Source organism: Rhea pennata, chromosome 1 (assembly GCF_028389875.1).
Source record: "Rhea pennata isolate bPtePen1 chromosome 1, bPtePen1.pri, whole genome shotgun sequence".
NCBI classification, from domain to species: Eukaryota; Metazoa; Chordata; class Aves; order Rheiformes; family Rheidae; genus Rhea; species Rhea pennata.
The window spans coordinates 49,293,410-49,315,294 of record NC_084663.1 but is presented as its reverse complement, the minus strand read 5'-3'; the positions used below and the strand labels follow the sequence as shown (position 1 = coordinate 49,315,294).

At 41.2% G+C, this 21,885-nt stretch overlaps 2 protein-coding genes across 3 annotated transcripts in view; one reads left to right on the top strand and one right to left on the bottom strand.

The window, feature by feature from the left end:
- Nucleotides 1–17,004, top strand: part of EEA1 (early endosome antigen 1) — an 84,190-nt gene extending 67,186 nt beyond the window's left edge. Inside the window, exons 29-30 of one of the 2 annotated variants that reach the window (XR_009959645.1) lie at nt 812–5,009; nt 16,916–17,004. Coding sequence is in view for 1 of the 2 variants with exons in the window: in XM_062585160.1 (XP_062441144.1) it covers nt 812–934 (123 nt within the window). In the remaining variant the exon portion in view is untranslated. Of the gene's footprint in view, nt 1–811; nt 7,551–16,915 lie in introns of those variants that run through there. The other variant, XM_062585160.1, reaches the window with a different exon arrangement.
- PLEKHG7 (pleckstrin homology and RhoGEF domain containing G7) overlaps nt 6,440–21,885 on the bottom strand; it is a 36,137-nt gene continuing 20,691 nt past the window's right edge. The window contains exons 11-16 of the mRNA XM_062585185.1: nt 20,637–20,752; nt 19,745–19,838; nt 15,801–15,880; nt 14,308–14,467; nt 10,317–10,414; nt 6,440–8,454 (exon numbers count right to left, since the gene is read on the bottom strand). Coding sequence (XP_062441169.1) covers nt 8,347–8,454; nt 10,317–10,414; nt 14,308–14,467; nt 15,801–15,880; nt 19,745–19,838; nt 20,637–20,752 — 656 coding nt within the window. The 3' untranslated portion in view covers nt 6,440–8,346. The remainder of the gene's footprint in view (nt 8,455–10,316; nt 10,415–14,307; nt 14,468–15,800; nt 15,881–19,744; nt 19,839–20,636; nt 20,753–21,885) is intronic.

The following is a 21,885-nucleotide window of genomic DNA, read 5'->3' as shown; positions in this document are numbered from 1 at the left end:
TATTTTTTACAGTGCCTTAAAAATAAGGTTTATGTCTGGATTGTATTTGCCTATATAAAGGAATGTAAATTTGTTGAAACAGGATGCATGTGAATATATGAGGCATCAGTGTGGTCTGGTTCTTTGTGACTATATCTTTCTAAACACAAACTAGACAAGGAACAGACTAGCTGGCTGTGTTTTAGGTCTGTAGTCATACATTCTTTGCGAAAACTTCTGTGGTCAGTTAAGATTGGCAGGATGTGGCCTTCATCCAGAAATTACCATCCCTCCAACAACTGACTTGGTGGTGAAACAGGCAAGGAATGTTCATGAGGTTCATTTTTGCAGTGCTCCCTGACTCAGGCTTAGGTGGCTCTGTCTTGCATCATTTGCAGTAGAGTCCGTTGGGAAGCTTTTGAGCAAAGGCAGATGCATCCTTTGATTCAAGGGTACTTTCTAATTTGAAGCAATTGGTTAACTATAGGAAGAAAATGTTTTAGGGGACCAAAGTAAGTTCAAGAGGAGAACTTTAAGAAATGCCTAAGCTGGTGATGTTCCTGAATGACCCAATTCATTTCTGAAAGTGGCATGTAGTCTTCTGAGTCAGTGAAGCACTTCTGAATACTTTACTGCTATGCTCAGAAGAAAGGATTTACTCCTATGCCTTTCTATGTGGATAATCCCAAAGGGCTACGTTACTCTACCATTTAAAAATTCAAACTTTTGAAACATGAGAGAGTCGACTTGATGTGATAATAATGTCTATTAATGATCTATTCTCTTTACACTGTAGCTGATGTTCAGCATGTGTGTTTTTTCTCTTTCACAGCATCACTGTAGACAATGTGGAAATATCTTTTGTGCTGAGTGCTCAGCAAAGAATGCCTTAACTCCTTCTTCTAAGAAGCCTGTCCGGGTCTGTGATACTTGCTTTAATGACTTGCAAGGATAGCTGGCTTATCTTGAGTGACAAGGAAATGTTACACTAAAGTTTAGAATTTCTGTTGATGCACTTCATTCAGCACTCAGACTACTATTCAGTTTGGACAATGATTGTAACACTTGGCAAAATTTAGTATATTTTAAAATGTTTATTGATACCAAGTAAAACTATTGTATTTTTTTGTGAGACATGGGCTCAGATCATCCATAGCTTATTGCCACTTATCCTGGAAAGAGCTTCTATGTCTAGATTAGAAGTACCCAGTTATTTGTAAATAAAGTTTAAACAGAGGAGTAACAATGTATTTTTTTATCTTTTTTTGTTCAAGAGAAACAGCGTTTATGTGATACTGCAGTTTATTCTTGTTTCCTTCAAAGAAAAAGGAAGATGCAAAAATATGTGAGGATTTTGTGTATCAAATGTTGCTGTAATGGCATAACTAATTGTTGCACCTGATTGCATATCTGATGTTCTTTATAATCCCTTGTGATTTTGTTTTCTTTCTTTAATGAGGGTAAACAGCTGGACTCACCTCCAACTCAGAGTTTTGTCTGCCAACTTGGTACTTGTTACAATATCAGCACCTGCATCCTTACCAACTACAGTACCTGGATATTGGAATATCTGTACACATACTGTACTGCATAATTTCTTTGTGTGTGTGAGAGAATAGATAAGAACAAATATTGAGAGCAAGTTTATCTGGCATTGTAGGAATATTATATGAACTCTCTCATGTTGACTGATTTCACTTTTACATATTTGATAAATGGAACTTAATAGTCAGAAATTCTCATATGCAGGAATTAGAAAGCAAATAAACAATACTCATAGTAGCCTGTATTCCATCTGTCCCCCTGTCTGTACTCTGGAAGCCCAAAGAAGTCCTTATTTTTCTAAGGAACATGTAGAAATTTCATGCTAGGTAGCCAGCATACTAAAACTTTCTGAGACTGCTGTAGTTTTTCTGACCTCTACTTTCATCCCTTCCTCCAACTTTTGCTGGAGGAGGTTGAATTCATATTGCCCCTAACAAACCTAATTTTTCCACTGCTCCATCTGAGCTTGTATTGATGAACTTTTCTTACCAGAGCATCTTAATTGGTATGTTAGTTCTGTGATTTAGTCTGCTCAGAATGGTAGTGTGAATCTCCTGCTACTGGCTTAGTTATAAGCCAAACAGTTCTAGGAGTTTTATATGTAAGGCTTTAGACATTTGTTCATATTTTCCTCTCTGTTCTTGCAACAGAGTTTTTTGCAGGGTTCATCCAAACCTCTTTATCTGATTTACATCCACTTGTTCTTCCTTGCCTACCTGTCTCTGACTTTTTCTCCTTTTGAAATGGGTATCTGGTACCACAAAACCATTAGGGTTATTTCTTCTGAGTTGAGGTTACTCCTTCAAATATTAAGGGATTCTTTGTTATGGAAATCCTAATAAAACCCCCACAACACAACCTTCTCTGTGTTAGAATATTATGGCAATTGCTCAAAGGGAAGGGCTGTAGCCCTTCTATTAATGACCAGGTTAAGGAAACCAATTCTATTGCAGTGATGGAAGCTTAGCCGTCTTTAGGCAGGTAGTTTGCTTTTATTTGTTGGCAGCTGTCTGTGTGAATAGAGAGAGGAGACTTTTTTATGAAAAAATGCCTAAACCTGCCTAAATCTCAAGTGAAATGTTTACTTAAATCCTTGTCCCCAGATATAATGATCTATATGCTTTATATCCTTTCCTAGTTTTCTTGCATAATTATAAATTTACATCCATTTTTTCTTCCTTAAAGGGAAGTTCTCTGTGAATTACATTTGTATGTATGAAAAGCCAACTGAAGTGCAAAGTGTATTGCTGGTTCTTCTAACTGTGGCAAGGTTTGGAATACAAGCAGGGTTTATCTAAAATACTTACCAGCATTTCTGGTCAGGTACAGACTTGAGAATTCCTCTAAATAGCTGAAAGAACTCCATATGAACAGAGCCACTGAACTCATTTCTCTTGGTCAGTTTGACTGTTAAGAATAAGAATTCTTTGAATAGAAGATGTGGGCAGAATCTCTGCCTCTGGAATTTGTATTATTTTTTTTAAGAGAACCCAGAGAGATTGCTTTCAAGCCTTCCTTTGTCTTACACATGACATTAGAAAGCTGTGAAAGGTGAAGATGTCATACTCTTGCTCCAGATGTACTCTGTTGTGTTGTCTAACACACATGCTAGTGCTGCCTTGAGAGTGAAGGAGAATCACATGGAGCAGAAGCGGTTTTAAGAGGGAAGAGAGAACCATCTCCATGATTACATGAAGGGCAAAATGCATGAAACAGGGAAAGCTGGAAGTCTCTCTGGAGTCTCTTTTTTCTAAGGAAAAGAGACTCGCTTATGTTCAGGCAATGTGCCTTTGATTTGGAATGTTTGCAGGCTGAGAAGGCTCGGTACTAAAGCGGAAATGGTAGAAGCTCAAAAGAGTTGTTCTTAATTCAGTCTTTTGGGATGCCTATTAAGACATCCCAAGTCTATGTGATGGCAGGCAAAGTCATCTCGCTGAGCTGGTTGCTGAAGCAGTGTGGTTGGTTGGCTGCAGAACAACCTTCAGTCTGGAGCTCCCACCTTCAGTGACAAAGTCAGCTTGATTTTTTTGAAGGTTGTTTTTTGCTGACCATTTTATATGACCATCTTTTTGAGGGAATGAAAATGCTTTTAAAGTGCATTTTTATAGAAAGAAAGACTGTTAAAATAAGGAGGAACAGTGTTGGGATAGAAGCTTTCATCCTTGAGGTTTGAGTCTGCAGCAACAGTTGAAGAATTTTGCAGCTTTGCAGTGGAGTAAATTTATGGCTCAGTTCCTAAGTTTTATGCTCCTTCCTTTGTGCTCATGTTCTTCATGCTGCTCTGTATTCATTGACAAGTTGGTGGTATAATAGGCCATATAATGCTCTCAGCCTGTCTGCCAGGCGAAAAGTTGTGCTCAAGCTCAGTGAAATGACCTATGAGATACATAATATGGTATGCTAAAAGGAGAAAAGCTTTGATATAGTTCTGCCTGCAGATTCTGAATGTTTTGACAGGCTGTTGGCACGGATAGGTTGTCAGTGGGAATGAGGTTTATTGTTGCATCGCTTTGAAAAATAAATAAAAACCTAGCAAAAAGTCTGGTTGATTTTACCACACTGAGTTAAAGGAGTCCAAGCAAAATAGTCTAATATATTGATCTGCAGATTGTGTAACCAGAAACAGAAAAAAAATAATAAAATAGCCGAAGAGACTAGAACCTTGGGAATGAGATAAAATTTGGTGGTGTCTTTTAACAGTCTTAAGCAGCAGGAACAAGACTGTTCTGATTTCACTGAGGGAAAAGTCATTGTAGAGCAAGAGGTGGAGAAAAATGCTAAAACCATTGCTTGAACCAGTGGGTGTGTAGGCTCCTCAAACTGCTTTTATGATTACTAGCCATTACTGTGGCATCAGGAATGGGACAGTGAAGTGTGGGATTTGTTACTGCAGCTGTGGCTTCAGTGTGTCCCACAAAGCGGACCATCAGAATCGCTGAGGAAGCAGAGTGTGAGCGACTGGCTGCTACGTGGACTGAGGCAAACTGCGGAGGCCATCTGAACAGTCTAAAGGATATTCTTGTTGGGAGCGTCTTCCTGGAGATACTGGATCTCCTCTCAAAGAGGCATGATGTCCTCGGTTGTTGCTTCCAAAACACTAAATCCTATTGTTCTACTCCTGTCTCGTGCAGGTAGTACGTAGTTCTGTACTGCAATTCCTATGGAGACATGTAGCATTGCAGAGCTGAGTGGTGGGCTTCTGATCTTAGCTGCATATGCTTCACTGTTATTTCATCTCCCCTTATGTTCCGTCCCTTCCAAAATCTTCACTTTTCTGCAAAGGCTGAAGAAAGAGGATAAAATTAATGAGTCACAGTAGGAGAAGTTGCTGCCTGCAAAGAGCCAAAAGGAATTTTTGGCTGCAACTTCCAACAGAGATAAGAGGCTGTGGGTTTAGAGGGAGCTCATTTTTCAGCTGGCTTTACTCTGGTGCTAGAGTCTGACTGTAGGGCACAATGTGGGACTTTTTCCTCTGTTTTTGGAAGGTAAGGAGTAACCAAGTTGTCATGGACTGTGGAGCATCAGGTACACAAGAACAATGAATAACTTTTTGTTGCTTTTGGGGTGACAAGGGTTATTTATAAATCCTTATTGGAAAACCTTTCTTAGCGAAGCTGGAAGGGGTTTGGGACCTTGCCATATTTGTATTACGTTAGTAAGAAAGATTGAGTCTCAAATACTAGATTTAAGTAAGAGAAGTGCCCTTCTTAAAGAAGAGGGGAACTGGAAAACTCAAGTACTTTTCTAGACTTAAATATCTCTTAAAAGCAAAGTGTTTGCAAGCGCTTTTTGCAAAACTTAAAAATTTATGACCAGTACTTGATGACTGACAGAAAACTACTGTTCAAACAGAAAATAAACTGTGCCAAGAAGACCAAGCAAAACATTTGGAATGCTACTATGGTTTGAGTATGTTGAAGCCGATAAATTACTTCTCCCACTCTCGTATATCCTTGGAGGACTAGGGAACAACACTGTCATTTGCACTGTGCACTTTTTGCTGTCCAACATAACTGAATATGATCTAGAGCTAGTGGAATGACATTGTATGTATAGCTATAATCATTAGACAGAAGGTTTATCTTTGGCTGAACTTTTCACTGAACTACATCTGTCTCCTCATAATTCCTTTGTAGTGAAAGTAAGACCATCATCTGAGAGCACATGTAACAACAGAATTCATGTAGTCACGCACGTGTTGTATTTGTGGAGCTTCATTTTAAAATTTGAAATAGAGTATGTGAATTGTGTGCATTTGCAAAGTTCTTGCCAGTTGTCCAGTTTTAAATTTTTGAAGTCTTGCCCCTCAGCATCTCTTTAGAACAGGTTTACAATTAATGTGTAACCACATTGTTTCTCCAGAAACAATAAATGATTTACTTTCCAAAACCAGCAATAATAGGATAGTAAAATCCCCCCTCAGAAACTCATTTTTGGGGTATTTTTTTTTAGATGCCATTTCGGATCACAGTAGTGAAGAGACTAGGTACTAGTTAGTGTAATAAACTCTGCCTTTGTAGCGCACCACATACTATGCACTCACTGTGCAGCGGGTACAGGAGTACGTGCTCACTGGGTTAGGTAAAGTACATTTGAAGATTACTGAAAACCTACTAACCCTTTTTGGTACAACATTACTGAGAAAGCAGAAGCCTGGTGAGGGTATTTTCCATTTTTTTCTTCCCCCTACAACCTTAGATTAAAGACAAATTCATCTTTGCTTCCTGCATTTTTTTGGGTGAAGAGGACTAGGAAGAGTGGCATACAGAGAACATATTCATGGTTATAAGTCAACAGGCCAGTACTGGCAGGTCCAGGCTCCTGCTGTTGGCTTTGCTGCAGAGTGCTCCTGTTGTATCACGCTAAATCCCGATCCCTAGCACAAAAGGGATGTTTAAAAGAATGTCTCACTGGATTAGCAAATAACAGAACTTTTTATAGCAATGTGTCCAAAATGCTGCTTGTATAGGATTTGTCACTTTTGTAAGAAAAGAAAAAAAAATTACAAAAAAAGTATAACCACGCCATTTGATGCCGTTACATACAATTTTGTTTAAACTACCTCTCAGTGTGAAATTCAACCATTAGGTAAGTGTGATAGGGTCTACTTACTGTCATGTTATGTAAAAGTTACAGTGAAATGCCAAATTGCAAGTGTTTATCACCAAAAAGAAAAAAGTTAAGTCTTTTTGTATGTGTTTGAAAGTATACAGTAGTTTCAAGTTATTGTAACCTCCATATTCTTTTAACCTCTGTTCGATCCTGCAGACTCTAGCTGCTGGACAGGAAATAAATCACAACCACAAGCATTTATAATCATAGTCTACTAGGTAACAGTAATTTTATATGCAGCTTTGTCATTTGGCTATAGATAGCCTCACTCACCAAATGAACCATTAATTTAGTCTGTTTTTTTTTTTAATTTCTTCAGTACTCAAGATATGAACTTGATGAATGATGTTCTGTTACGGATGCGTGCTACAAATTACATTGTCTTATTTGCCTCTTTTCTGAATTTTAATGATCAGTTTATTATTGCAAATGTGAATATTGCTCATACAACTTATTTTCTGTATAATTGTATAAATATATAAATGGAAAAAGTTTTAAGTTCTTACCCAGTATTTAGAGGTAATGTATTATAATAGCCTTATGATGCGGTTTTACTTACAGAATGCTGCACTGCACTTCTTTTAAACTGGATCATACCATCTTGGTAGTGGTAGATAGATTTTTGCATGATTTTTTTTTTAATGAAGTTTGATTCTTTAAAGTCCTATTTTCAATGTTTGTGTTTACTACTTGTGATCATGTAGTTGTGCCTTACATTGTGAAAGAGTTTAGTCCAGTGCGCACTATAATTCTCTGCAGTTTGGAAGGTGGCTGTGGATTTGGACAAGAAAATGAACCATGCATCAACCAGTTCTGTATAAAGAATGATGAAATGTTATGGAAATGTATTTTTTTGTTTTCTAATCTGTTAAAGGAATGATGAATGAAAATAAAAAAGTTAGACCTTTCTAATAGACCAGTTCTGTCATTCAAAACTATCTTGCCCCTCTGTAGGCAGCAAAGTTACTCTAAAATGGTGGATGTAGTGTCTTGCAGATGAACTGCAAGAAGCCACACATTTGAGAACAAGCTAAACTTTCCAATTTCATGTAGATTTTTCTTGTGAATGTGTGGGTCCTCATGTCTAGTGGAACTGAAAGTTAGATACAAGGATGACCTGTTCAAAGGAACTGGGCACACTGAAATGGTCTTCTCATTTTGAAAATTAATGAGGATGAACACAATATTTTTCTTTACAAAGCTACCCCATTAAGCACATTGTTAATGCAAAGTAACATCTTATGACATTAGAGTTTAGTAGATGAAGAGGGATAACTATGTCCAGCTATGGCCAGAGAGATTCCTACAGTTTGAATTTTGTGAAATGTATTAATAATACACTTTGAAGGTGCTCCGAATAGCTCTTCCAGATTTTTCTCATGAGTGTGTTCTCTTTGCTAACATAGGTTTTTTGCTGTCCCGCTTTCTAGGAAACAACACGCTCATTAAAACTTATCTGAATGGCAAAAGCCTTTCCCTAGCTGAAGCAAAAAAAGCATCCAAGAGTGGGTCATTTGTTGTGTGCTTCAAATTAGGGAGGGGGTTGTTTGCCCCTTCCAATTCATTCCTAAATCCTGTGACAAAAATTCACCGCTGCTGTCTAGTCAAGTCAGAAGTCTGTAGTTTTCTGAAACTTAAGGAATGCCAGAAGGAATAACTGCATTATCTCCACAACAGACTTCCACTGGATATGTCGGTGCTGTGCTGACATTAAATTTCAGAGGATTCAGTTGGGAAGCAGAAAACAGTTCTTTTCTTGGTTTCGTGTTGCTCAGTGTAATTGGAGATTGCAGTTTCTATCTGTGACATCCACGTTTTCTGTAACAAGAAGGAAATCTTTTGTAAGCCTAGAGAACCTGAAAAGTTCTACTAATTCAGATATACAAACACACTGAGCCTTGAATTTTACTTGGTGTTTCTTCAGTCCCATGCTTATAATACCCAAAGTAAATACGAATGGTCCCAGAACCCCAATTCTCCCATTTCCTAAGGCCACTTTATGTGTTAAAAGTCTGTGTCTGGGGCCAGAGTTTGCAAGCGGGAGCTGCCTCTTTCGTTGAGAGGCAGGATTTTAGTGACTGATTGCTTGAAATTTTGATTTTTGCTACAGGCCAATTCACCCTCTTTTGTGTAGTATTTATTAATTTAATAATATCTATTCCTGCAGTTTAGGCTCACTGTTGTTCTGATTAAGGCAGCTCCAGTGCTATCAACGCCACAAGTTGTGTTGCTCCCTGACATCTTTGTCGCATGCTGTCACACGAGGTGTGATCTACTCCTGTTAGTTATTTAAATTGGATGATCTGTGGAAATAAACATTGAATTTCAGTTTCTAGCATCATCTTGACAGTACTCAGCTCTATATCCTCCATCATCCAGGTATGAGGGCAGGGGAGATCAATTTAAAGTACGTAACTCCCTTCTCTGTCTGCTAGGCCAGATGGTCTGGGTCCCAGAAGCTCAGTTGCCTCCAGGTTGCTATGATTACGCATTACAAATTGTTTGGCAGCAACATGAACTTGAAGTCTGGTTGTGCTTCTCCTACCCCAGGATTATGATTTTCTGTCCTTGCTTGGTCAGAGCGGCTGCTCTGCCTGCTGTAATGGCTGGAGCTTTGATGCAAGGAGTAGACGTGCCCGACGGAAGGCAGGCTGCTCTGCTTTGTGCTGGGCTGGGATACGTAAATTCTGTTACTGGCCCATCCAGCTGTTTCTTAGGAGTGTTCACACTGAATGAGCTAAATATATATAAATAAATGAGATCTGAATAACGACTGGAAGAAAAAATGCCATGATGTGTAAGTGTAAGGAGTTTCAGTACAGGGCCTGAGCAGCGTCAGCGTGTGCAAGCTGCAAGCGCTTGTATGATCTGGATACTCTGATTGCAGCCAGCAGAGGAGGGTGCAACACGGTGTCTGCCGGTACCTTACACAGGGGTTTGCATTTGCTAGGACCTCCTAGGAGTCAGGATTTTAGCTGTTCTGCTCTTTGTGAAAAAGTCCATCTGCTGTGCTTTATTCTTAAGATTTAGTGTTACTGGGAGTCATGTTCCTGTGCCTTAGGTATTAGAAAATGTAATTCAACATGTCAAAAAAGAAGAAAAACAAACGACTTGCAGGAAGAGCCTACCATGCTTTTGGGTGTTATAAACAGCACTGCTACTAGAAATGTGATGTGGTGTGAAAATGAGGGGTGAATTTCTGTAACGGTGGAATCAATCATACCATCTGTCCTGTCTGAAATTGCAAAGAGGCAGGTTGTGCTTGGCTGAGCGTAACAGAGTCTTCTGGTGTGAGTACTACCGCGGTTTGTTTGGGGGGTGAGTGGCTTTAACTTCTTGGAGGGGCTGACTATCCTCGTTCCTGTTATGCAAAAGCTGGCAATCTTTTTAGCAATCAGAAATGATAATTTCTGATTGATTGCAAACAAGGATGTGGCCTGCTATCAGCCTTGATATAAAATTGATACGTGTCCAACAGGAAAATTCCTGTAACAAACAGAACGTGTGAGCCAGCAACCTCGAGGCGGGGGAGTAGCGGAGGGGATTTTTTTTTTTGTGTTGTTTTGGTCAAATGTAACTACTTTGATATGTGCTTGATACAGTATGCCTGTTCTGAGGCCTTCCTTCGGAAGAAGCATGCTTGAGTAATTAAAAAAGAGAAAAAAAAAAGAGGTACTTACCTTGGCAGTCTCTGTTTGCGCTTGTAGCAAGAAGACTGCTATGCACTGCTGATACCTATTTTCATGCTGTATTAGGAAAGCATTTCGCAGGCTGAAGACTACGGAAAATTATAGAGAAATAATATAAATTACCTCATGTAACTCTCTCTCCAATTTTCCATCTCATTGACTGTGACTGACATTTAATCATCTTTTCTGAGTCTAAATAGAGCAATACACCCTGGTGGGGTCCATTTCTGTGCTGTGTGGGAAGCTTTGTTATTTCAAAAAGTTAATTCTGCTTATATTCATTTATTTAATTATTTAATAATTGTGCAGCTCACCACTTTTGAGTCTGGCTGAGGATTACTGCGACATGAAAACCGGTGAGAAAAGCTACATATGACACAGAAAGCAGTGAGCAGGTTGTGCTGCTCACCTGGAGTAGGTCTGAGGTGTGGAGACCCTCATGGCACAGTCTCCCACTGTGGGTCTTTGGACTGGTGTGGGATCGGGGCCGGCAGTGGGATTCCCACCGCAGGTTTGTGAGTGGAAGGGGGGCCCCTTCCAGGAGAAGCAGCCTCTGATGGACCCGACGTGTTTAGGGCGCTTTCTTCCACTTTTTTTTAACCTGCTGTGCAAGTTATTTCCCCAGTAATCAGCAGAGAAAACGGACATAACTCCCCCCCACAACACACGCCCCAAGAGAAGTTTCCCTTCAGAGTGAACTAAGTCATAACCTGGATCAGCAAACAATGAACATCAAAAATCAGATTCTTATTTTCGACAGGTCGGCGTCACCCCACCAGTGAGGGGAAGGGCTGCGCTGGGCTGGGCTCTCCTTGGACTTCCCTCCGCCGAGCAGACGCCTTTGGCCTCCTGCAGGAGAAGCTCACCAGTTGCTTGGGCCAAGAGGGTGGTGCAGGCACCTCTGGGACTTGGCCCAGTCCTCTCTGTCTGGTATAATGCCCAGATTTCCATAGCATTAATATTTTTCTTCAAGCTGGAGTGGGAGTCGCTGTAAATAAAGGGTAGGCACGGAGGTGCGGGGATGCCTCGCTGCGAATGCTGCCCTGCTCCGTCGCCCACCCAGCCCAAGCTGGCATCTTTCCGAGCCTGCTCTAGTTAACGCGTCGTGGGGATAACGGTTTATCTCGTTCATGCGGTTTTCCCCGGAGTTGTGTGCTAATTCCGACTATCTTGCTGTTGCACAGTGCTTCTGCTCCAAGCATTTGCATGGGATTTACAGTCAGATCTCAAAATATTTCTGGAAGATAAAGTGCCGTATGATCTCAATTTTATAGAAAAGGAAAGTGAAGCGTAGACCAATTAAATGAGTGCAGCAAATCAGACAGCAGAGGACATTTGTAGCAGCAGAGGGGCTGTATTTCAGAACTTGGGCCTGTGGCTGTCTGCGGTCAATGGGAAACACAACTTGCCAGGCCTAAGAAGGAATTTTTGTAGGCAATGCTCAGCAACAGGCTTTCAGCAGTAAAGATTACCAGGCTTTGATACAGTGGCGTATCAGCGGGTCTGGCTCCTTCCAATTTAGCGTAAAGCTTTCGCAGTGGATTGATAACAAGCAATTGCAGAGACTAGGTCCAGAGCAGAATGTTAAAAGGAAGGCAATTTCCAAATCAGAAGGTATGTTGCTGCTTGCTCTCTTCAAAGATGGATTCCTGCTATTACACTCAGTTATGAAGTTATATCTCTTGTACAAGGGCCTGGTATTTGCAGATAGTTGTGCCTTTAGGGCAGGCTTCCTGGTATTATGAGCATACTGTTATACCTCTTATCCTTTCGCTGATACGTGACAGGCTTTAGGCTAGAATTATATAGCATTATTATCAACCTCCTGCCTGCTGGTGGAGGCTGCCAAAAGGGTCCTTTTACATTGCTACAGTATGATTTTTTTTCTTAGGCGCTATATTGAGGTAGATTTCCTTCCAAAGCAGAATCAACCTTCACTGAACTGATTGGCGTAATATAACTGTTCGATCAAAAAATCAGGGTTTCACTTTGGATTAACATGATCGATCACTACGAGCCATGTGCTGCCCTGCACAGGCAGCTTTTTGAGAACATGCTAACTAATCTTGTGCCGCCACCATGGCTCCTCCTTGAGGCTCCAAAGAGATCAGCTGCGTTCCCCAAGGTCACAGATTTTTGAGACTAGCTAATCTTTTCATTTTTTCTTTAGAAGAATGTTTTCTAGTGATGTGGGCACTTTCGCTCGTTATTTTACACAGAATGGTGGAAATCTGAACTGCAAGTCAGTACAGTCTACAGTCAGGATTTTTGTTGCACCCCATCCTTGTCCTGCAGCAGGATGGGGCATCCCAGCTCTTACCAGAATACAGGCAAGTAACGGAGACTGTCATAGCTGCAGACTGTAAAAGGGCTGGCAGGGGCATTTTGGGAGGGAACAGTCAAGCAACAAGGTCCAAAGCGTGGGATGCAATGCGGCAATTTTGTCTTGCTAGCTGTGGCTGTGTCACACGGGACCAGCAAAACAAGAGGGATTCAGATTTTGTCGCTGGGGATGGCACGGAGCTGGGTGCGGGGAGCACTCGTTAGCAGCCCTTGAACATAGCAAACGCAAGCTAGGAAGAATTCAAAAGGCTTGTCCTCATCTCTGAGACAGTGTTCGTGCCCGATGGGGTAGGAGCGAACTAGGCAGTGGTTGTGCCCTGTTCTTGCAGCACCTGGCAGCTGCCGACGTTGTGTCTGATCTGGACGTTGGCAGGAAAGTGGTGGTGCCCTCACCTCTACCCTGCGGGCTGAAGGGCAGCCTGCTGGTTTGCTTGATTTACGCTGGGCTGGTGAGGTGGCGCATTAGGCAGGCAGATAGTGTCTAGTGTAGACTTAAAAAAAAGATTATTCTATTCTTTTTGTGCTAAAGGCTTTATCTCATCTTTAGTCATTTGCCTTTTATGTTCTACCTTTATTTCCTATCAGTGTTGATGCTGAATTCTAATTAGGCTGAGTGAATACATTTCACGGTTATAATGGATTTTATGGCCTTTTGGGTTATTTTCCACATCTATTGTTTTTCTGCAGAGCACTCTAGCTCCCTGAGCTTCCTCTCTCATCCTTAGGATTAGGGTGGTTGGCAGGCCCTGGAGCCAGGTGGTTGTATTTCTCTTAAAGCAGGCTCCTGAGATCTGGGAAGGCACGAGAAGAGCACACCGCCTGCGTGAGTGGCTCAGAGCGAGGGAGAGCCTCAGTTTTTCATACCTTCTCCCTCTCCGAAACCCTTTGGGGAAGTCCCTTTGGCAGGGTAAAGCTGGTTGCTCTGTGTGGAGGTCCTTCTCCCCTTCTTGCCCCAAGGGCACCAGCAGCAGATGCTGCAGTAGGCAGTTTCTCATGACTTATATGTTGACTGGACACCGCATGGACTGCGTTGGGATGTGGGTGAGCAAGGAAGTAGTGACTCAAGGTGGGTGATCGCTGTCCCCTCAAGGGCCAGTGGGGAGGTGAGTAAGCAGAGAGCAGCAGCAGGAGGTAAATCTCCTCTCTGGACTCCTCAAGATTTGCTGTCAAACTCATATGAAGAGCCCAAAGACAGCAGTGTGCACGTCTGCACTGTGTGGCTGGCAGCAGGACCACTGCAAAATGCTGCATCACTACAACATAATTGAAAACGTTCTTTGGAAGAGGTTGTGTGGTAGACCACAACACCGCACTAGGAGAAGTAGGGTAAGAAATACTCAGTGCACAAGAAGGAAGGCGGTGGGGTCTTTATACATCCTTTGCGCTGAGTGGATAGTATCTGAATGTCTCTGGTGTGTATGTATCACTGTTAAAGGCAGTAGAAAGGAAGGCATAATGCCAATGTAAGCAGGAAGTGCCTCACCATGAGAGCAGACCTGTGATGAGGCACCAGTGTTCGCACCTCACACGTTGGCAGGGGGTAGTTTTGTTGGCAAATGACGCTTCACCTTTACACCGCTGGATGTGCAATGCATAGAGTCATCGTTTATAAAGACATCCAAACACTCATGGCACATACCTGTCACATGGAAGGGATCAACGTTTCTCAGTATCAGTCTGTCCAGCGGGATGGGCTGGTCGAGGACTGTACAAAACCCACCTTCTCTTATGAGTGACTGCAGCTCCGGAGCAACGGATGGACAGACAGGGATTAAGCCCATCTCCGAGCCCCCGTGTTTCTAGGAAGAGAAATGAAATTGATTAGCTGGCTATCAGCCATCTGCTCACAAAGTCTAGGCATGAAACAGTCCTAAACTACTTGCTTTTTCTTTTCCAAGGTGCTCGGACAGCTTGTATGCCTGAGCAACCTCAGAAACCTCTTTTCTGGAAGAAAGGCACCTCAGTACCTGGAGCTGACCCGTTAAAAACCTACGTTGTATTAAAAAACACAGTGGAATCACTATACAAGCCTACCAGCAGGAAAACAAAAACCAGCCAAAGGTGTTCAGAGGTCTTTTTTCCCCTTTCCCCCCCTCTTCCTGCCCTCCTTTTAAAAGCGGGAGATTTCCTCCACTCCTTAGAGGAGCATTTTCCTCATCTCCCCTGGAGCATGTGTAGGATGCTGAACTCCTTGGACTCCGGATAGGTCACAGCCCTCGCAGAGGGGGACACGCAGGGACCAGCCCTGTGAGGAGCTTTCCCTGTGGACACCAGGCCCCTTGAGGGAGCCCTTGCTCCCTCCATCCCCTGCTAGGGAAGGGCGATGCTGGTCTAGAGCCTCTCACTGCCTTCAATATTGCATATAGAAGTAAACCAGCTGCCTTTAAAACAAAGAAACAAACAAAACCCTTTTTTTTAAAATCAGACACAAACTACTTGAAAATTAGAGCTATCCTTTAACACTGAAGCCTGAGGAATTTCTAGCTGTCCAGTGCTTTTTTTTTTTTTTGGTGGTTAAATGCTGAGATTCATCTCATGTAGACCTCTCTCTCTATAGCCTCTTTCATCAATAGATTCATATATATTTTTGTAAGAGTGATTATCTCTATTTTAAAGATGGGGAAATCAAGGCATGGAGAGGCAACATAAAATAGGACTGTGTCAGAGCTGAGATTAAAGCCAGGCTTTCATCTGTTTCAGTGTTTCCCTGTTTTTTTTTTTTTTCTTTCTTTCTTTTCTACTTTTATTCAACAACTCTGACATCTCTGGAATAAAAAATTTCAGGTCACTGGACTGAGTCATGAGAGGAGAGTTGGAAAACTTCTTACATTCTCAAAATTCTCCTGAGCTGTAGGAATCCAGCACATCTGAACAGCATCAGAAAAATGTTAAGGTCTAGTAAAGCAAACTCTGCTTGTCATAGTGTTCCCATAACATACAGAATGTAAAAGCAGGATTTTGAATCAGTGTTGTCATTTGTTATCAGTATAAGCAAGTGTCACCTTTCACATTTTTTAGGCTTCTCGTATTTTTCTCTTTAAAGATCAGTCTTTCAATATACATTCAAAATATTTACCAAGCTGCAGAATACAATTATCATCTGTAACCATTAATATCTCTATCCATTATTACCTTTTTGTTACGTTTAATTTTGGTAATTAACAGGAAATCATCAAATAGGAAGAGGTAGACATCAAGGAGTCTTGTACTTTCTAAGGAGAAAAACAAAAAAAAAAAAAACCAATTTGATGGCATGATTATTTTAAGGAACTGCAAGTTCTAAGATGAGGCACATCTATGAATCACTTCATCTCACAAAATCATTTTAACAAAGAAGCATGATTTCCAGGACAACACTCATTCCCCAGTCTGCACTCTTAATACAGTACTTAACAAGCATATGCCCTTGGATGATTTTGGCTATCAATATTTGTAGCTTGAAGCAGCTGCCTCATTACAAACAAATAACTAATTTCCTGTCAGTAAAAATGACCTGGGTCACCTGGAGTACCTTTGAATATAACGATCAGCATACTCCAAAATTAACAAGTCCTACCAGGTTAACAGGGAACCTTGGGAAATCTGCAGAGATAATTCACATAGATAAAAATGTTTATTGGCAACATTACTATGGACTTTCAAAAACTACACAGAATAGTGGGCATATCTTTTCTTCCTAGCTTGGAGATCACAAGGAGGTAACAAGTATAACAACAGATTTCTGTGGGAATACTCTAAAGTCTTTAAGGTTAAGCGCCTAACCTCATTGAAAGCTCAGGTATTATTATCATAGAAATAATAGGAACTGTTTATAAGAAGGAAGAGTAATATTAAAGTAATTTTCTGCAAGAAGCACAGACTTCAAAGTCCCCAGAAATCTCTCTCCTACGCTGGATTTGTGGAGTTTGGTCATTCGAACTTGGTCCCTGTTTACAACTCCTCCTCTCCTATGCCCCTTTCTTTTTTATTCCCTCTTTGGTCCCTGCTTGCTACTCTATTTCACTTGCAGAATAATTTCCTTTCTGCACTGCAGGCTGAATCCTTTGTAATCTGTCCTCTGGCTATTCCATGCCCATAGTGTCTCTGAGCATGAAAAGTGCTCCCAACTGCACACCTACTTTCCACAGCAAATGCTGTGGATTTAATAGCGATTAGAGCTATTACTTCCAGGCAGTTTGCAGGATGCTAAAATAATTTCTTGGATCTTTTTGGTTCTGAAAGGTTTGAAAATGTCTCATTTCATTAAGGTTGCACAAGGCACCATCAGTAACCACTGAAAGTTATAATTACAAGGAGGTCACGGATCAGCCAGCTGCACGGAGGATAATCTGCCATGAGGAACTTCTTATATCCTACTGGAGATTCAGAAGACTACAAACAGGCAAGTTAGTATATATTTATGTATCTTTCAAAAAATACTCATCTTTAAGTTTCTATGAACATCTCTTACATAACAGTATGCTCTTGTGAGTATTACACAGGAGTAAATCATTTGTTGTAAACTCTGTTTAATGCAGATAAATCTTTCTCTTTCTTTCATTTATTCACTGTGTCCATAGCACCACAGAATGACACTGAGTGGCGGGGACCTCTGGAGGTCTCTGGTCCAAACCACTGCTCAGAGCAGGCCAAACTGGAGCAAGTTACTCAGGGCCTGGTCCACTCAATTTTCGAAATGCTCAAGGATGGAATCTCTGCAACCTCTCTGGGCCCCTTTCCAATATTTAACCAACCTAAATGTTAAATACCTTTTCCAAATATCTAATTGGAATAACCCATGTTGCAACTTGCATCTCTGCCTCTCATTCTGTCACTGTGCACCTCCAAGATGACTTTGGGTCCTTCTTCCCTATAGCAGCCATTTGGTTGCTGAAGGCAGCAGCAAGCTCCCCTGTGAGCCTTCTCTTCTTAAAAGTGAACAAACTCAGTTCTCTCAGCTTCTCCTTGAACATTATATGCTTATCATACTTTTTGCAGGTCTACAAGGTTTGTTAATTAATTTTTCTGTTTTGTGGATAAGTTATTGTCAGGTTCAGCATACATCCCAAACACTTAAAAAAAAAAGTTGAAATCATAAGTTGTCTCAATTTTCTTTTTGAAATTAATATTTTTGTTTTAAGGGTGATAAGTGACATTCCTAAAGATTTTTAGTAATGAATTCCACATCTGTGAAAACCTTATCATCTTCAACTTTCATTTTTGTTTCATTCTTGATTTTTAGATTTTTCTTTAATAAGTTCTCCCTGATTTTTGTATAGAGACATGGTAGTTTGACCTTGTAGAGGGCTGATTCAGAACTTTCTGACTCTGTCTCTGTCTTCCACTACCACTTTACATCAATTTTTGATTGTACCATTACAATCGGGTAATAATTAGTAGCTGATAGCATAGGGAGGAGATGTTTGATCCTTGACATTTGATCCTTCTGACAAAGTATCTGCATTTCTTCAGATGGGAGCTTTTGCTAGCATTTTCTTTATTATTTCTCAATTCTAGGATTACCAAAAATCACAAGAAGTGTGGTCTCAGTGGTTTCAGTTTCATTCAAAGAAGCAGAGCGCACCTTAACATCAAACTTCTGTGAGTCCAGTCAGAACCACGGCTTTAGGACATGCTTCTTTCTGGTGTGCAGCATCCTATTTGAATTACGATTTCATTTTTTCACCCAGACAGATGGCCAAAAACCAGACACTATTTTACTGGAGATTGCCGGCAGCTAGCTGTTGCAGTGGGTTATGCTCATGCCACCTTCTCCAATTTCAGAGTACATGCATCCCAGAAAGAAATGTAGATGGCTGGTGGGCACCCTTACCTTGCTACTTCAGGGCTGATATCTCGTTAAGAGGGCAATGTGTGCAGAGGAAAGTATTAGCAGGAGAAGGACTAGACTTGGTGGCCTTTCTTCCTCCTTTCCTCACCCCCTCCTGAACATTAGTAGTGATGTTTTCTTCTGTTCTTGATGTCCCTTGCATTGTGCCTTCTCTGCCATCATAATTTTGCTTTTCCTTAGTCTTGACCTTGCCCCATGTAGGAAGAAAGACAAAAACAAGGAAAAACAGACCTCTTTCTTTTGCAGCTCCCTTTAAAACACAGTGATGGTAGGAGGCAGAGAAGTCACATGTTGGGCAGTTACTCTCTTCACCTCCGCCTTTCCACAAAGCAGTCAGGGGATTTTTAGGTAGTGGCTGTGCCCCTTTCTGCCAAGCTACCACACAGCCCTTCAGCCACCCTGGCACACAGCTTCCAACATCCTTTCAAATGCTCATCTTCAAGCACAGAAAGCGATCAAATTGCCCAGGCTCTGCTTCCTGCTCAGGCTAGGATGAAATCTTCCTCCCCTGCTCAGGTTGTGGTTCTTCAGCAGCTTTCCAACAAGAGACCTGTGCCCACCCACAGAGTGGTGCGTGCGTGTCTGGAGACGTGAGACTGTGCTTTGCCAGGGTGATGGGCTGCTGCTGGCACTGCTGCAGAAATCAACACACTGCTGCAGGACCGCTGCGCTGTGGTTAATGGTACAAGCCCTCTCCTGTGTAATAACAGGGAAGCCCCCCAGAATAACGCCTTCTTTTTCCAAGCTATCTATCAAAATAATTCTCTTAGCAAAGCTGTTCAAGGCAGAAGTATGAAAAAAAAAGAAAACCCCTTGGACTTTTCAGTATTTATAAATACACCATGTAAAGGACACATAATGCCAGATATGCGAGGTGGATTAACAACAGTCAAGGTGTGCACAGGACACCTTGTCTGCAGCAAACTCAGCTTCCTCTGTCCTTTCGCCAGAGCCATGAATATGACAATAAAACACTCCTTTGGAAGGCAGACGTTGGCCAGTCACACTGATTGCTTCAGCATCTGGCAGATTGAACATCCAGACGTGACATTAAACAATCATACGGATTATTCATCCTTTTGGCACTTTGGCTATTTCTCAGTCTCTCTCTGACAAGCTGTATGATTGCTTTCTCTTTCCTGCACCTGCCCAAATAATGGGGCAGAGATTCATTCTGGTCCCACCATACCACAATTTATAATTCTGTTAGGCTAGTTGCTAATATGGGGACATTTAGGGATGTTACCTGCTAATGTTAACCTCCCTTCATGAAGAAGTTGTCTGTTCATTGAAGACAAAATGTTTTCGCTGCTGTTTTCTCTTAAGCTTTGTTTCAAACACTTGACATAAAAGAGAGAGAGAAAGAGAGAGAAAATGAGAAATCTTGCATATCTGATTAGGAACTGGAAAGCAACCAACAATTAAACAAGCAGAGATTAGCTCTCTAAAAATCTCCAGCAAATACATGACACAGCTAACAGCCAGGCATGGCAATACTGTTGCTTAATAGTGTTTAGGCTTTTGAAAAGTTAGGCTGGGCTCTTCTCTTCTGGAATGCGTTTAATGATTTTAGCACCATTGCATGTGAATAGACATAATAATATCCATAATCCTTGAGGTGAGACCCACTGGATGATGTTACCATAATGCTCCTGGCTACATGAGTAAGGGTTCATCTCAGCAGAAAGCTGCACACATTCCCAGGGCTGCTGAATACTTTCTTGGTGATATTCAAATGTAAATAGGGATTTCTTGGCTCAGCTTGAGGCAAAAAAAAATCTACTTTGTATCCTGCTTATAAAAATGTATTTCTAAATGTGGTAACGTTACTATCCATCCCATCTTATCCTGCAGCCTAAAGCAAACACTGAAGAGTCCTCCTGGATGCTATGAAAGTGCCCTTGGACACCAGCAAAGAGCAACCCATGTTGCCATCCACCCTGAGGGATGGGGAGCACAGCCTGGAGCAGGTTCATGTGCAAAGTTTGCAGTGCTCAGACCGCAGCTCCTCCTGTTTGAGCACAGCTATCTACCGCAACCAGAATATAGACAACAGACCAATTTTAGACCATGCTATAAGGATAGATAGTAAACTAAACCTTCCTAGAGCAAAAACATCTTTTTGAAAAACTGCTTACCTCTGGGACAAAGAATCTCTTGTCACGATCCCAGACTTGAGGCCAAATTACGACCTCATGAAGCTGCCTGAACTTCTGAAAGTTGTCCAGCCATTTGACTTTACCTTCCAGATCCCCTGAAATATGTAAAATATCAGTTACTGCCATGGTTGCCAAAAATAGACCTATTTCTAGAAGATGGTGAATACTAACCATCTCCAGATGAAGCCAAAGACACTTGGCCTCACACATGAAACCCTAGATGAGATCTTGGCCTCATTAAAGTTGATGGCTAAACTATTCTTAAGGTCAGTAGAGCCAGGACTTCAAGCCATGCATTCATACAGGCTCAGATTCATTGCTGAACGTAACGGCTGTATCTACTAATTTGTTTGGGGAGCTGGGGGAATCATTTAAATTTCACTTCAATGATTATCCTAAAAAGATCTTTAAAAAATCCTACCTTTCTAAACTAGTTTGTGGTAGTGAGAGGAAAATAACTCTTATCACTTACAGCTTGATCAAGAGGCTGCTGAAATTAATGAGTCTTTTAAGGGGAAGTGTGTAAGAATGGATTGATATATTTAGTTAGGGTGGGGGCATCTCAGAATGTGAAAAATGAAAAGGTAAGTCTTTGCTGATTCAGGGACTGTATGGGCAAAACTTTTAACTGACCTGCAGGTAATTTGTAAGTTTTTATGTAGAGTGATTTTGCAAATATGATTTTAAGCACACATGCACACTTATACCAGGAAGAGAACGCTGGAATTGTAGTTATTCGATATGTCACTGATTTATTGTTGATAAAATGAAGGCATATTTTTGTCTGGTCTTTGTGAATAAAGAGAACCTGTAGGCATACAGCCTGCTGTCTCTAAAATCTAAGTGTTCAGCTACCTAATCCCAGAAGTACGTAAACTCTGGAAGAACCTTTTCTTTCTTTTTTTTTTTTATTTTTTCCAAGTGAAGTTCCTAGGATATCACAAGGTCTTCTTGGGCCATGCCCAAAACTGCCTACTTCCCAGCAGAAATCAGAACCCACAAACTAGCCACAAAAGTCTCATTTTCCTACAAAGACTGTTTGAGAAGTGTTGAGTGCTGACAAGCGTTTTCCTCACATGGCAGTTTTAGATCAGTGTCCTCATAAAACACGAAGAGCAAGAAGAGAAAGAACCTGAGGATCTCTTTTAGGTAGTAATTCTGTTGTTGCAGGATTCACCTGGGAACCAGAAGCCCCAAACTTATTTCTCTCTCTCATCTCGCAGAGAGA